Source organism: Maylandia zebra, linkage group LG17 (assembly GCF_041146795.1).
Source record: "Maylandia zebra isolate NMK-2024a linkage group LG17, Mzebra_GT3a, whole genome shotgun sequence".
Taxonomy (NCBI): domain Eukaryota; kingdom Metazoa; phylum Chordata; class Actinopteri; order Cichliformes; family Cichlidae; genus Maylandia; species Maylandia zebra.
Genome location: NC_135183.1, coordinates 13,797,452 through 13,812,979, shown reverse-complemented (window position 1 = coordinate 13,812,979; position 15,528 = coordinate 13,797,452). Strand labels below are relative to the sequence as shown.

The 15,528-nt window shown below is 38.0% G+C and overlaps 2 protein-coding genes across 3 annotated transcripts in view; one reads left to right on the top strand and one right to left on the bottom strand.

Annotated features, from left to right (window-relative positions):
- Positions 1 to 2,216: 2,216 nt before the first annotated feature.
- Positions 2,217 to 13,991, bottom strand: cyldl (cylindromatosis (turban tumor syndrome), like). Of its 2 annotated transcripts, none has more exons than XM_076876270.1 (15): positions 13,847 to 13,991; positions 11,400 to 11,870; positions 9,923 to 10,180; positions 8,870 to 8,948; positions 8,618 to 8,793; positions 8,339 to 8,501; positions 7,359 to 7,500; positions 6,840 to 6,950; positions 6,669 to 6,760; positions 6,515 to 6,578; positions 6,273 to 6,405; positions 5,815 to 5,923; positions 5,624 to 5,742; positions 3,241 to 3,454; positions 2,217 to 3,164 (listed from the first exon to the last, which is right to left on the bottom strand). In XM_076876270.1, exons 2-15 carry the CDS (start codon positions 11,835 to 11,837, stop codon positions 2,980 to 2,982), a joined length of 2,283 nt encoding a protein of 760 aa, XP_076732385.1. In that variant the 5' UTR covers positions 11,838 to 11,870; positions 13,847 to 13,991; the 3' UTR covers positions 2,217 to 2,979. The 2 variants fall into 2 exon arrangements, with proteins under 2 accessions (XP_076732385.1, XP_004572386.4); XM_004572329.4 differs by lacking the exon at positions 13,847 to 13,991 and adding an exon at positions 12,139 to 12,461.
- Positions 13,242 to 15,528, top strand: part of zc3h3 (zinc finger CCCH-type containing 3) — an 82,029-nt gene continuing 79,742 nt past the window's right edge. Inside the window, exon 1 of the mRNA XM_004572330.3 lies at positions 13,242 to 13,332. Coding sequence (XP_004572387.3) covers positions 13,287 to 13,332 — 46 coding nt within the window. The 5' untranslated portion in view covers positions 13,242 to 13,286. The remainder of the gene's footprint in view (positions 13,333 to 15,528) is intronic.

The window sequence follows — 15,528 nt, the reverse complement described above, 5'->3', positions numbered from 1 at the left end:
TATATATATATATATATAACAATTCTGTAACTGTAACTTCGGTCGTTGCTGTGCTTTTTGGAAGTCGAATTTCCCAGAGGAACCCACCCGAGGGATTAATAAAGTTCTATCTTATCTTATCTCTTATCTCTTATCTTATCTTGTACAATTCTAGGCATTCCAGGATCCAGGTATGGGGCAATAGAGTCATAGGCCTTCTTGTAATCAATCCAGGCAGTGCACAGGTTAGTTAGACTAGTCTTGCAGTCTCAGCTGACTGCTCTGTCTACCAGTAGCTGGCGTTTACTCGTTTCCTTATATAAAACTTGGTCAAGAAACCATATGGCAATTGATAAAAAAAAGAATTGAATCAATAAGCATATTCGATAATGGCATTAGTATCATTAAACCCCTATCAATTACCATCCCTAGCAAGCGCATAACTCGAGATTGTCTGATCATTGTTTTTCTCCAGCATAGCATGACTAGAAATGTTATGCTGGCTTTGATAGGAAAAAGGTCTGCTGCTTTAGGTTCTGTGTGTTTTATTATGCAGTCAATAGCTTCTTTCAAAAAGCCTAGGAACAGTTCAACTATGCTGCTCAGACAAGCACAACTGTCTCCTTTATGTAAACACACACTTGCAGAATCTATACTTTTTTGCATAATAGCAAATATGCTTGAATATGCTGAGTATGTTTGACTATAAGGAGCCTGTGCTGTTGAGTTGCAGGGCCATGTATTAGGACTCAAGGCTGCCCTAACTGCTGCAGCCATCCGTGCCCTCGAGTATACCAAAGAATCCGACTCATCACAAAGCACAGCTCAGCGCAGCACTCCTAACTAATGTAGAGGTCATTCAGAGAGCTGATCACAGCAAGATGAAGGGGAAGCACGGTAGGCAGCAGGATCAAAAGCATCCGGAACGAAGACAAATATCCAGTTAGGCACCGACTGAAAGAAAGATGAGATAGGAGTCAGAGCTGAGGAGACGCTTGCACTTTAATGGAAGAAAACTTGCGTGTATTCACATCACAGCAAGTAGTAGTACGCGCAGAGTTGGACTGATGAACTGAGTGAAGCGGCGGTTGTTGGACTGCCAAGTACACCTCAAGGTCAACAATAGCAGTATTTTGTTGTCCATGTAGTTACAACAGGCATTTTAGATTCCAGCTAGGATCTGACTGTAAGACTCTGAGGTGTTATTTCCCTGCTCGTTCCACTATTTTTTTTATTCACTAAAAGAAACACTAACATCAATGAAGTCAGAAAGAAAAGCATTGTTAATGAGAGCACTGACAGTGAAGGAAACGTGAATAACAGTATGGCTATTTATTGTGTGAAAAGAACAATATGAAAGGAATAATTTAAAGAGACAACACAAGTTAACCTTTTGAACATGCTGTGTGATATTAAAAAAAAATATTTTACATCCTGTGAGACTATGTTCAGGCTCAAAGTGGAAAAAAAGAAAAGAAACAAAAATGTGTCAAGACTTATGCATGCAAGCTTACTCTTGGGAGAAAGAAACAGAGGTGGAAATGTTTTTAAATGGTAAATGGCCTGTATTTGTATAGCGCTTTACTAGTCCCTAAGGACCACAAAGTGCTTTACACGACATTCAATCATCCACTCATTCACACACACATTCACACACTGGTGATGGCAAGCTACATTGTAGCCACAGCTGCCCTGGGGCGCACTGACAGAGGCGAGGCTGCTGGACACTGGCGCCACCGGGCCCTCTGACCACCAACAGTAGGCAATGGGTGAAGTGTCTTGCCCAAGGACACAACGACCGAGACTGTCAGAGCCAGGGCTCGAACTGGCAACCTTCCGATTACAAGACGAACCGCCAACTCTTGAGGCATAGCAGTTTGTTCATCAAGGAAGAACACACTTCCCTGCACTCTTGAAAACCAAAACATGACAACAGAAAATACACGAAGTGGCAACAACTGAAGCTTAAAATGAAGTACCAAAAAGTGAATCTCCTCTAATGGATAGTTGAGGCTGGTTCCAAAAGGAAATCAGTCCTCATGGACTCACATGTTAAAATTCCTGAATACGGTGTCAGTTGAACAGGCCTAGACACTAGTCAGCAAATGCCTGGAAATCACCGGTCACTGGGGTAAAATGGTTGATGCGTGGTTGGTGGAGTTTGCATAGTTGTGAAGCTGTATGTGTATCAGCACACTGTATGTCCAACTCTTTTAGTAAAGACAGATGATGAAAGGTTTTATTGATTGCATTTATTTATTTATGACATCTATTTTACTGAATATCAGAAGTAGTAATAGTAAAAAATAGAAAAAGGTCACAAGTTCAACCAGGACTCCCAAGCAGCCAGTCAAGCACAGTTTTCCACTGTGATATTATTCCCAACATCTTTTCGTCTCTTAGGTTGCTCACAGAAACATCTTTGTCAAGAATAAAATCATTGTTTCATTTTCAGGTGTGAAATTTAAATACCAGAAGATAAAAAAAATATATCTAAATATATAAAGAAATCCAGCCAACATCCAAATCTGATGCCAAAATAACAGCAGCATATAACATAAGCTTTTAAAATAGAGCTGGTTAGATGGTATTCTTAATGAACCGTACTGAATCATCACTACTGTCTACTTTGAAGGGTTTTTCATCAGCAAAACTCATTTACTTTCACTATACAAGTTGTAAATAAAATTTAAAGTAATTACAAACATCAGCAGTAAACTGTAAAACTATTTTTACAGTGCAATATGTAATTTATGTCCAACACATGCTGCAAGCCAGTAATTATTTTCTTCAGATTATAGTGCAAATTACTTAGAAAGCAATGTCAGTTTATCCTCTACTTCATGCCATATTAGAAAATTATTGTCGCTATAATTTTTTTCCAGCACCCAAGCACCACACACACATTTAAGATATTTGCATGTTAACAAAAGAAAAAAAAAACAATGCAGCAAAAAGAAATTACACAAATAGCAAAACGTCCAGTGTGCTCAAGTTCCATCAGCGATAGAGGCACATAGTGGTGCTTTGGTACAGGTACATGTAGGCATCACAGAAGAGACGCTTTGCTACACCTTTCATATCTCGAGGTGCCTGGTTGGCCAGCTCGGAGGGGGACATTTCCAGGTATTCACCAACCTCGGGGCAGGGCTGCACCTCTGGAATGTTGTAGCCATCCATCTCTCCTGAACGCAATACACACAAGTGAGCCAAAATGCACTCAGAGCTAACTTGTGTATGCATATTAAATATCCCGCTTACCCTGTCTGTCTGCCATGCTGTCGAAGAAGATCCAGTCCTCAGTGTTTGGTCCATATTTGACGAAGGACACATAGTGGCTTGTCTCGATGCAGAGCACAGCGAACAGCTCCATTTTGTCTCTGATCATAGTGTGAGGGTTTTTACGTCCAACATAACCCTTTGGGATTTCCAGGGATGCTGGTTTATGGCTGCGACGCTGAGGATGGGAGTGCACCTGAAAACACATACACACTATTAGACCTGTAAATAGTCACTATTTTATATCTATGTAGCCACTGTTAAATTTCACATTAGTAACTTTAGTTCATTGTCTATAAATGATCCCTAAACCAAAGGAGATATTTGAGACAACTCTATAATGTTGTAAATAAAGATCCTATAATAGTATAGACACAATCCCTACAATCAATCACCGATGAGCAAGCATTTGGTGACAACATGAGGGAAATAAAGTTTTTTGTTAAAACAGGAAGAGACCTCCACCAGAACCAGGGTGAATGATGGAAGGAATGAGAAGAGAGAAAAGAGGAGCACAGAGAGACTACCAACACGAAACAGGACAAAACACATCTCCCCAAACAGCTTTAGCCTAGCTAAAGTATGACATTATTAGCTATCTCTGCGTCCAAATGCTCCTTTAGTTCCCAAAACCAAACAAGCACTGGGGCACCATTAAAAGTTTAAAGCCTCAGATTCTTTCAATTCCAATGAAATACCCAGTGGGACATTTTCCTAGGCTGGAGGATCAGGGGAAAGAGAAGACAGAAAAGAGAAACACTGGAGAGGCCACTAACAACAACTGGGAAAAAAAAAATACGCATTACAGGTCCCAAAGCACATCAGCCCTGTGCAAAAATGTAGCATGAGGGCTAAATTGGTCTCAATAAAAATATATGTTGATGGTTTATTGGCAGAGACAAATTAGACCATCTGGGAAGAAGAAGAAGACGGCGAAAATGGATAAAACATGAGCTGAAGCAGTGTTTTAAGAGAAAGACTGCAAAGCCTGAACCTTCTAATATATGCTGAAAAATTCAAAATTTTTGAAAATGGTGTGTTTAGCGAAACTTCTAACAAATAAAAAATATATATAATTTTTTATTTATGAGTTTTAATTTGTATCAAATTTGATTCAAATAACATGTTTGCAATTTATTGCTTAAAAGTGTATTGTTAGATGTATTTAGGTTTTTCTGGCAAAAACTATGACACCGATGTTGCTGAAGTCACAAAAACTCATTTACCAAATATCATCCACTTGATGTTACAGAGCTAATTGAAAATACAACAAATAAATTCAATAATAAAATTGAAATTGAGAAATATTTTTCCTTGATCAGCTGCTTACAGCATTCGTTTACCACCATCCAGTTTGCTCTTCCTGAATGGAGTGCTAGCAGGTGCTCCAGAAGAGCTTTCTTGCACATTTTGCAGAGCATTGTGCTTTTTACTAAATCATCATCAGAGCCTCACACTCAGCTCTCACTGTTAGATATGTTTGGGCTTCAGTCATTGTAGTCATGGTGTTGCTATATCACAGATATTGTGATGTGACATTTTTATATCATGTAAAAATGTATGTATTCAACAACATGACAAGGCACAGCTCTAGTCACGCACTACTTAAGTGGATGACCTAGTTATCTGTGTACGTCCTTCATTTGCTATCTGTATGTATAAGAGGAAAGGAGGAAGACTTCACATACACTAGCCTACACTAGTTGATGTCTGACAAAAATTAATTTAAATATTTCATAAAATATTCAAATTTTCGCACAGTGTTTCATTTAGAGGCTTGATAGTATGCCACTGAACTGATATAGTGTTTCAGCAGTACTTACTAGGACCAACAGTTAAACAGCAGACGGTGAGCAGGTGATGTAATGCACCAAGAGCAGAGTTAATTAGCTGCTGTTCAATTCAGTGCACAAACTGATTCAGAAAGCAGCCAAGCATAGATTTTTATATATAGACAAGCAAAACAACACCATGTGTTGCAAAGCCAGATAAATACACAATATTATACACAATAATTATACAGTAATAATAAAAAAAATCTGAACAGGTAGCTAACAAATATCTCTCAAACCAACTGGGATTTCGGTCTAAAATTTGATGACCTATATTAAGTCAAAGTTCTAGTTTTAGTGCATGTTCAACACTGACAGACCACTTGTTTGCAGTACAGATCAGCCTTGATTGTGATTTAATTTGTTTCCTCTCTATATCTGAGTCCTACCTCCTAATAGCAGCTAAATCTGATGAAACTGTGGTGAGGTGGGAGGTTTCACATGGAGAAATGACGTCAATACATTCCCTCTACCGTGACAAATTAAGCCAAAGACAAACAAAATGATTCAGGTGTTAAAACAATATGACAAACCTGTTTTGAACACTTCTCGCAGAAGACTTTGAATCCTGTCGGGCTGAAAAGGGGATCTTTAAAACAGTCAACGCACTCAACCTGTGCCAGGGTTCCACACAGCATGCACTGCTGGGGACCTGAAAAACACACCGTGCGTTGTATTCACTGTGTTAAATTTAGTCGCTGTGAGTTTGTATTCTTAATCTGACCTTCAGAGAGGAGGTCAGTGACATCCAGCTCCAGAGAGGGGATGATTTTGTCAAACATCTTGAATTTCTTCCCAAAGCGAGGCATCTGGAGGATGAGGCAGGACGGCACCTGGAGTGATGGTACGATGAAATAAGATGAAAGACCACACAGACTGAATACGCTCAAGTGATCAGATTCCAGGTGGTCTGCTCAGAAAGCTTCCCCACAGAGCCATCTACTGGAGAACCAACCATTACAAGTCTGTCTATTACATGTCTGTGAGAAAACAGCTAAATCATTTTTGGATTAATCTGTGGGGGGAAAAAAACAGTTTCCATTTTTTTGGTAACTGAAATATTATAATACAGGATTGTCCTTCTATTCTGATAAATATCGTTATATTTTTAATTTGTTAAGCAATAAAACAAAAGTGAAAGTGGGACTTTAAAGTTTGTGCCTAACAATGAAGTGCTCTCACCTCTGCCAGCTTAAGACCTGCACTGTGGAAGGAATGTTCTAGTAGCTGCTGCACTGTTGGCAGAACTAGTCTGTGGTTCTGGTCCAGGAAAATCTGATAGCAGTAACTCTCCTGCACTTTACCTGCAGCTGATCTAAAATGGGAGAACACACAAGAATAGTCTGCATTCCAGGTATGAGTCTCAAAATGCATTATACTATACAGTACAGCAGGAGACAGTAATTTAGCTATAGTAAGTGTACAGTTTTAGCAGAGGATCCAGGGCGAGGATGTGGTGCATGATGACACTGAGGAACTCCTCTGGATCTGAAAGACAAAAGTAACATGAATACTTCAAACTCAACCACTTAAGACAAAACAAATGCCTTCCAGAAAAGCTTTCCCAAATAAGCAGACCCTTCTCATCTGTGGTGAATGATTGGCTGTAGCCATGTTTCTGCAGCTGCTGTCGTAGCTTCATGATGTGTCTTCCTTCCACAAAGCCGTTACTGCAAACGGCACACACAGAACTTTCATAACAGCAAAAATAAAATGCAATCCATGTGATGATTTGATCAAAACACAGACCTGCGGAGGGGGTTGACTATGTCATTGAGCAGTGTTCTCTGAATTGGGGCATCTTGAGGTGTTGTTGATTTGAACAACATGGAGTCCAACACGGAAGAGCAGGAAAACAAACTGAAAGCAAAGAAAGAAACTAAGTTAACATAAAGAACTGTACATTCCCTAACATTATGGATTTTTAAAAATATAATAAAAAGTCAGACTGGAATCCTTTCAGTATGCTTTGAAAATGCAGTTTTTTGCTATGTTAAATGCACAACTGGTTTCATCTCTGTACCCACACATTGAATGTACAGTACAGCATTCAATTGCAGTAGCTGGTATACCAACAATATAGTAGAAATGGAGACACCATCAAACAATTTCTAACCAGTAGAAGCAGGACAAGGCATCTGCACTGATGATGATGTCAACGCTAGCTAGCTAGTTAGCTAAAAGCCATTACAGGTAAATTCGTTTGTTGGGGAAGCTGTGCATTATTTAAAACTGTAAAACCACAGGATAATAATTTATTATGCTGACCTGAAGAGGGCAGCGTCCATGTAGCAAGAGTTACAGTGTCCTTGAATCCCCTTCATTCGTCCAGTCAGAAGCTGCTTAACCTGCTCTGTGCTCATAGGCGGAACAGTCTGCAACTCAGCTGTACTGTGGTCTGTTTGATCCACTAAATCAAAACATAAACAGCAAATATGTGGTTATGTATATAAACAGATAACAGATATAGATGTCCAAATGGCTGTTGTAAAGTGTATGCTACAGTCAGCTGTTGGACAAATGTGCAACTGGAGCACTGCATTTGATGCTGCTGCTAAAAATGCTTCAAAAATACAAACAGTAAACACTACTGATACTTTATATTAAAAAAAGACAAGTATAGAGAAAGACAAAATAGAAATGCATGTTTCAAGTAAGTAAAAGGAAACAAAGCTTAATTTTTGCAAATTAATTCTCCCTCTGCTGCCAGAAAAGTTCAAACTCAACCAAAATGTAGTTTGTTTTGTTTTGTTTTTTGCTGTTTTCAGTATAAAATAATCCTTTGTGAACAAGGGGTCACTCACGGCCAGTTGGATGTAAACTACATTGAAGAAAGCACCGGGACACTAATTACATCTACAGGAGCTCAGCTGTGGAGCTCCTGGCACAGTTTTTGTGCTGATGTTAATGCCAGAAGAACTTTGAAACAACAGAGCCACTTCATTGCTGTGGTTCCTAAACACATGCTCTTTGCAACAATAACACTTCTAGTAGATCATGGAACATCTGAGAGAGGAAGAAGTTCACAAACTTGCTGGAGTGGTGGCATCCTATTACAGTACTACACTCAAGTTCAGTGAGAGCTTTAGACCAACAAATTATTTCACAAATGTTTGGAAAAACGGACTGCGTGGCTAGGTGCTCGAGTCTTATATACCTGTGGCCTCTTGAATTCAAAGGATTAAGCTTAAGAGGTGTGGCCTAATACATTTTTCCATAGAGTGTAGGTTTGTCCATCCTGTACTAACCAGTGTCCTCAGGCTGCATTTTCTCATTGTGATTGGATGATGTGCTCTGAAAGCGTGAGTCAGGCCGGCATGAGCTCAGCTTCACAAACAGGGCTCTCTTCACAGGACATTTGAAATAACGCTGACCTTTAAAAGTACCATCACTCACTCCTTTGTTCTCATCCTGCAGATCAGAATACAGACTGATTATACCAATGTCTGAAATTTAACCCAACATTAAACGCAAACTAAAACATAAATATGCAAAACAGTTTTAAATGATGATGAGTAAAGACTTACCAGTTCCAAGCCAACCATAGTTTCACTTCGATCAGGCAGCTTGCCTATCCAGCGAATAATTCCATATGTGTTGCCTTCACCCAGAGTCACTTCTACCATAGAGTTCAAACTCAGACCCATATAGAGATAATCTGTATCAGCTTCTGGGGGTGTGTCGACATCCATGCTCTCTCCCTCTGCAATGAAAAATGTGTTTGGCTGAGGCATGATGCAAATGTAAAACAAACAAACAAATGTAAAAAGACCTCAAACCTGCAATCAGCTCTCCTTTGATAACCGCTTCTAATGGAACTCTAACTTCACCCCCCGTCTTCCCAGATTCATCTTTGTCCTGAAAACACCAACAGACAAAGGAAATATTACTGTCCTATACTCCACTACTACTGCTGAAGCAGTTTTAGAGAGTCTTAACAAAGTTTGGTTGTAACTGTAAACTCAAAGAAAAGCAGGAGCACGTAAATGACAGAATATCATCAGACAGGATAATTATCAGTGCACTGCTATTTTCAATTGGATTCAGATCCAGACTTTTACAGGACCATTCTGGGACAATGGCATGATTTAAATTACTCACTCCAGTGAGTTCTGAATCCCCATCTCCGATCAAACATTAAGCTATTATGAATCTAGCTATGACAATGTTAGCATTAGCATTTAGTAAACACTAGTCAGTCTGATGAATGTAACTTAAGACTGTGGTCTTTGTATTTGTGTTCTGCCACATGGATGTATTTTGTAGAGTGAATATCCTAAATGTGATTTTTTTTTTTTATTAACCATTATAAAAATAAGGCATTATTTTATAAAAGTCATTTTCACACACAGAGCAGCTGTCAGTCGAGTGACCTGCACAGAATGTGAAGCTGGGTTTCAGCCAGTTAGACCCATTTTACAGCGAGATCTGTAAACAAAACAAAATCCACCAATCCAGTAGTACATCATACTGTATGGCACAACTGAAGCAGTAAAGTCATATACATGTAGCTCATGCTGGTTTATGTTCAGACACACAGCTGCTGATGCCAGGATGGAAAGGTAAATGCTTTAGCTCCTCTAAATTGTCAACAGAAATCTAATTAAGTGATTACTTTTACTAGATGAAATGATGATGCTGTAAATCTCAGGTGTGTTTCATAACAAAGAGTTTGCTTACAATTTAAACAGGTAATTATTTAGTCCCTATTATTTGTTATTATTTCTTTGAAAACATAAAAATCTGATTTTGTAGAATAAGCTTTGTGGATTTATGGCACAAAATTACATTTGATATGATTTTGGAATTAAAAAAAATGGAATATTACTTACCGTGGAAATCTGAACGAAACATTGTCCACCTATTTCCAGTAAATCCAGCACCATTCCATAGCGAAATTTATCATCGATGAAGCAAGTAACTCTGTCTCCCAACTCTAGCCTTTCTGACTGTAGGGATGGCTTATGGACAGGGGGTAATAAAGAGCTGACTCTGTTGAATGGGGTAAAAACGCCACAGTTTTTGTCACACTTGAAATATCTTTCACCCCCATAGGTCCCATCACAGTAGCCCTTTCCTCTGTCTGGTCCCTGGAGAAAAAGAAGCAGAGCAGATTAAAACTGATGTCACACAAGACCTCAGTTAAATTTCTCTACCAGTTGTTCTGCTTTGCAAACTGCAATCATGCTGTGCAGTTGTGGAGTTGAATGGCTCCACCTGGCTTCAGCTTGTGAGGTTTTTACATTTATACGATTTCAATTAGTGCACTGTTTTACAAGACATTTTGAAACTTATTCAAAATAGTGACCTTACAAAGAAATTGATGCTTTTTCAAGCATGAAGCAGTGCACCCTTTCAACTTTGGATTGCTTGTGTTGTCTCCATACACCACTCCACAATGACAAAGCAAGTTAAAATACTCCCAAAACAAATTTGAGGGTATTTTAATGATTTATTCAAAAATAAATGGTTGAAGTATCATCTTTAGAGACATTTTTACAATACAGACATTTTTATGGTTCATACTGGCTCTGTCAGTTGTCCTTGATATGTTTCCACAACTTAAATTTGTCTGTGAGACAGGATTGTATCTGACAATCTCTGTGGCAATTTAAGTGCCCAAAAAGATGGCAACCCCCATTACTCACAGCTGGATACATTTCAAAATCTTTGTAGCTCTGCTTGACCAGCCAAGCTAAACCGGGACATCAATAATGTGGCAGCTCATCCAGCTCATGATCTATCACAATTCATCAGGTTATTGCCCATGAGATGACAATCGTGACCTTGACCCATAGTACGTTTGAGTTAACACCCATTAGGTGCTCAGGATCTTGATGCACATTGCCATGAAAACTTCTCCGGATCTGAATCCAAACGAGGTTCTCAGAAAATATATATATATATTTTAAATGACTGTGCATTCATGCTTTCTGAAGAACTGGGCTGAGCTTGAAAGAAAAATACAAGGGAGAGTTGAGGAAAATGTGCCAAGCTTGTAAGATTATTCTCAAAAGACTTACTCCTTTCAAAGGAACTTTAATCCAGTCCTGAGCAATGGGTCTAAATATTTATGAATCTGGTAATGATTCAGTCTTATTTACTTATGTTTATAAATGTTCAAATCACTTCAAAAACCTGCTCTTGCCATTTAATTGTAGAGTAGTATGGTGTGTATATTAACAAACCCAGTTTGAAACACTACCACTTGTCTTTGCTTGGAGGCAGAAATCTCAAACCAAAATGAAACCTATAATATGTGTATATCTTCTGGATATGCCAGAAGGAGTAAGAAAAAAAACATCAAACCTGTAGTTCGATTCCAAAAAAGTATCCTGGTATGGGACAAGAAATAGATGCCTTTTTTAATGGTCCAATGTAGTGAATGATGCCTCTGAGCTTCTTCCCAGCTTCCTCCACAGTCACTTCAGTACCTATAGCAAGTTGCATTGCTGCTTGTAGATCATGTCGCTCTCTGAAACACCTCAGCCTCTCAGCTTCATCAGGCAGTGCCTGCAGCAGCTCAACTTCCTCTACACACAGCTGCTCCATGTCGTTGGCCTCCAAGTCATAGTCTATTCTAGAGTAGTTCATTAAACACATTCGTAGCTTTAATGGAGGGGGGGATTTTTTCATTTCTGAGATGTACTTATTTTCAGGCATGTAAACAATACTTCCAGCTTTTGCAAAACTGATCCATTCTGGCTTTTTTGTTAAGATGAAGTACACATTTTCTGTTGATGCCATGTTGCCGAGCCAGGAGATGTAAAGGGGTACCTACTGTACAGAGACACACAGAAAACACACACAGCACAAATGTGTTGTTCAGACAGGTGTGAAAACAAAACAAAAAAACAATATACCTATTATCAATTTTGACACCAGCACTCAAGCTAGCTGGCTAACGAGCTACAATGTCAACTCTACAAATAAGCAGAGTTCAAACTGAAAACGGAGTCAACATTGTTTATAATTCTAAACCTTCAGACCGTCTGCATCAGTCTCTCCAGCGAGTATTTATTTATAAAGAAACCTCCGTTAGCTTTACCTTCAATTATTCAGCAACTTTAGAGATTGCTTTCCTTTCTGTCTTCTCTCTTCGTTTTACGTCCAATCAGCTGCCTTAACTTTCACTTCCTCTTTCATTTCATTTCGCAGCAGCGTCACTGGTACTTTGTTCATGACAGTTCATAGAAACATTTTTGGACCAGACGAATAAACTTTTGGCCCAAAACTACTTCCCCGAAGGGAATTCTAAACTTTATAAAGCGCAAATACAGAGACGCTTCCCGAAATGACGGTAATGTTTTCAAATCGGTTGTCAGCCAGCTGCGCATCAACGATAGCGAGGTTACGAAATGAAGCCCTTAGTACTGTCTTACAGACAGCTAACGGCTTTGTCAGTTGAAGCTGACAATCCAGCCTCAAGAATGCTGACTGCATGTAGTACATGAAAATTGAAGCTTGTTTTTTTTTATACATGTGTGCATATCAGATAAATTCTGGGCAATTAATTACCTTGTGGTGTGTGATCTGCCTTTGGAGCTTCCTTTTATTGTTGTTTGTTTTTGTAGCTGAAAGTCGGTTCATAGTTTGTTCAGTCATTGTGTTTGTTCTCACTGTGATTTCCATACAAGAATCAATACAGAAAAGTGGTCTCTTAGTTGTATTGTATTTAAAAATGTCTTACAATTAACGTGTCTGAATAAGCCTGGTTAATCCAGGCACAGTAATGGGAGTCCTTTGCACGGAAAGTAGTTTCTGGAAAGGAGGCAGCTGGTTCTTCTTGCTCAAAGCACGCATCATGCATTGCCTTAACCAGGCAAAGTCATTTAGACATATGGCCTTACACATCTACATATACATGCAAAGAGAAACCACAGCCTTGATAAAGCTGAAGACATTTATCTTTGTTTATTGTGTTTTAGTAACATTTTAAGTCTCCAATAAAATTAACTCTGCTCACCACAACAGTAAATTAAATAAATAAATAAATAAATAAATAAATAAATAAATAAATAAATAAATAAGAAAATTCTACTCATTCTTACGGCCCACTTTGAGTTAAATGTCAAGCCTGTAAGTCAATACTGAGGATAAACATCGATGACTTTCTTCAGACTGTGATTGGCCAACATGAAATACGTCATTCTTAAGGGCGTCGCCATTTAATGACGAAAGGTTGTGGTCGTAAACATGGAGGAGAGAGAAGCACTTAAGAGACAAATTGACCTTTTACAAAGTAAGTCTCTCCCGGTAAATGTTGACAATTGTAGTTGTTACAGGCGGGTTAACAAAGGCTGTTTTGCACAACACGGCTGCTTGAAGCTTGTCGGTCGTACGCGTTTTGTTGAAGGATAACAGTTAGCGTTGTGCCACCTCTACGCAGTAACATACTTTTTAACGATATTCACGTGTCTTAACAGAGCCGTTAGTGTCCTTTGAAGAATGCTTCCTGTTTGCCTTTGGAAGCAAGTAAATGGCTGTTTATGTCGGTGTCAGCTCCCTGTAACAGCATAAAGGTTCAGTCCTGTTTATAGTCCCCCGCACTAGTGATGACAGCACAGCGCCATAACAAACCTGGTTTTAATTACTTAACTTTAAGGCATAGTCGTACATTTATTTACATAAAGTACTAAAATAGTTACCGGTATTAAAAATTTGCTAGATAGCATAGCGACAGAGCGGAAAACAAGTGTATAATCTTCCAGAAAAGCATAAAAAACTCACTGCTACAGATTTTTCAAGTCTCTTACTCGAAGGAAGTAATGAGAGTTATTTGAAAGATGTTCTTTCCTTCCTGACACTGGTCAGTCTCCAGGATTTCCTATAGGGATCTGTAGAGTAAACTCAGCGAGTAAAGGATGGAGTATTATGAGCCTGTTCCGTTGTCAGTATGCTCTGACGCTGATTTGCATAGTGTTCCACTGTTATATTACAATTAACTGGGGAAGTAAACGGTCACCAGGACCTAAAATCTGAATGTTTCCAGTCATGTTTCCAGTCATCAGTCATATTTAGCTTAAATGAGTAAAAAGTGTTATGATATTTCCTTAAATCCTTAAATTACGTTTTGGGAAAAAAAAAAAAAAAAGCCCAAAAGATTTCTTCTCCCTTAAAATAATTATACTAATATCACCGGCTCTGGTACTGTAGAAATTTCTGACTGGTTTCGATTCATGATATTTTAGGTATAGCACTCAAAATATCATGTTCCTTGTTCCTTTTGTATGCTTTCTTTGTGTTATGGTTACTATCTGACCACCTCTGTATTTGTATTTTGAGTTAAAGATGATTAAGAGTGATAGATGGTCTCAGGACACAGTCAACCGCAGATAGACTGACAGACGTTGTTGTCAGTCCAGATTGGAGGGCATACATTTTAAGAATTCAGTGTGTGGAAATCCTGCCAGCTTAACCTGGAAAAGTGAAGTGATGTCATTGACTAAAGAAGATATATATTTTTCCCAGTTATTTTCTCTTAAATTCGTTTCATTTCGTTTTGTTTTTATTGACAAATTGGCTGTTTTTCATTTTTTGGAAATTTACAACTTTAACATTGTCAATTGTATTTTTCAGAACATTAACTCGCCTCTCACCCATTATTATTTTTCTTCAGTGTCACTAATATGTGATTGTTCTAAACAATAATAAAGTGAGGAATTTTTTTTTTTAAAAGCATAAAAACAAATAAAAAATACTTTCTCCTTATCAGTGCCTGTGTCTCTCTAACCAGTCAAAGAGCTCCAGACTGCGTTCCTTACTTACATTGCTTTTTCACCAGAGACCAAAAGAGTTATGGAAATGCTAATTGAAGAAGCTAATCAAGTAGTTAATGTAATAGTTAATTAAGCAGCTAGTAAGAAATGGAAATTGAAATTGAGGAGCAGAGTCATTATTTAAATGTCAGAAAAAACACATTTGTATTCCTAATTTGCTTTTTTTAATCCATTTACTTTATTTGAAAGTCATTTTTTACATTTGTTTTGAATTCAAAAATGTTTTTAGTGAGATTTTTATTGAAAATTATTTTTTTCCGTTTAAAGCGTTCATCAATGGATTGATAATTAATTCAGAAATACTAATTTATAATTCCTCCTTCTATTTTATTCTATTAAGTTAACAATATCATGAACTTTATTAATGTCTAATTACATAATAGAAGTTCACGTTGTTGTTTTTTTAAGATTTGCTAATTCATGTTTGATTGTACAATTAATTATTAAATCACAAAATGCTTTGTTTTGATGTCTGTGACACTTGTGGTGCTCCATAGCTGCTGCTGTGTTGGTGGATTATCAGTATCTGCTGTTATTGATCCAGTTGATTGGTATTGGCCTGATTAAGTTTGTCAGTTGTGGATATTTAGCTTTTTTTCTTTTCTTTTTGATTTAGTTTGAAAAGAATGAGTAATACAATACATTAGGTTAAATAAAAT

What these genes read in the sequence shown, in the direction of transcription:
- cyldl (XM_076876270.1), bottom strand. Translation starts at nt 11,837, where the DNA reads ATGGCATCAACAGAAAATGTGTACTTCATCTTAACAAAAAAGCCAGAA. An exon ending in AATGCAGCCTGAGGACACTG is followed by an intron (nt 7,501 to 8,338) that starts GTTAGTACAGGA and finishes GTTTTGATTTAG; the next exon opens with TGGATCAAACAGACCACAGT. An exon ending in GCGAGAAGTGTTCAAAACAG is followed by an intron (nt 3,455 to 5,623) that starts GTTTGTCATATT and finishes ATGTGTTTTCAG; the next exon opens with GTGCACTCCCATCCTCAGCG.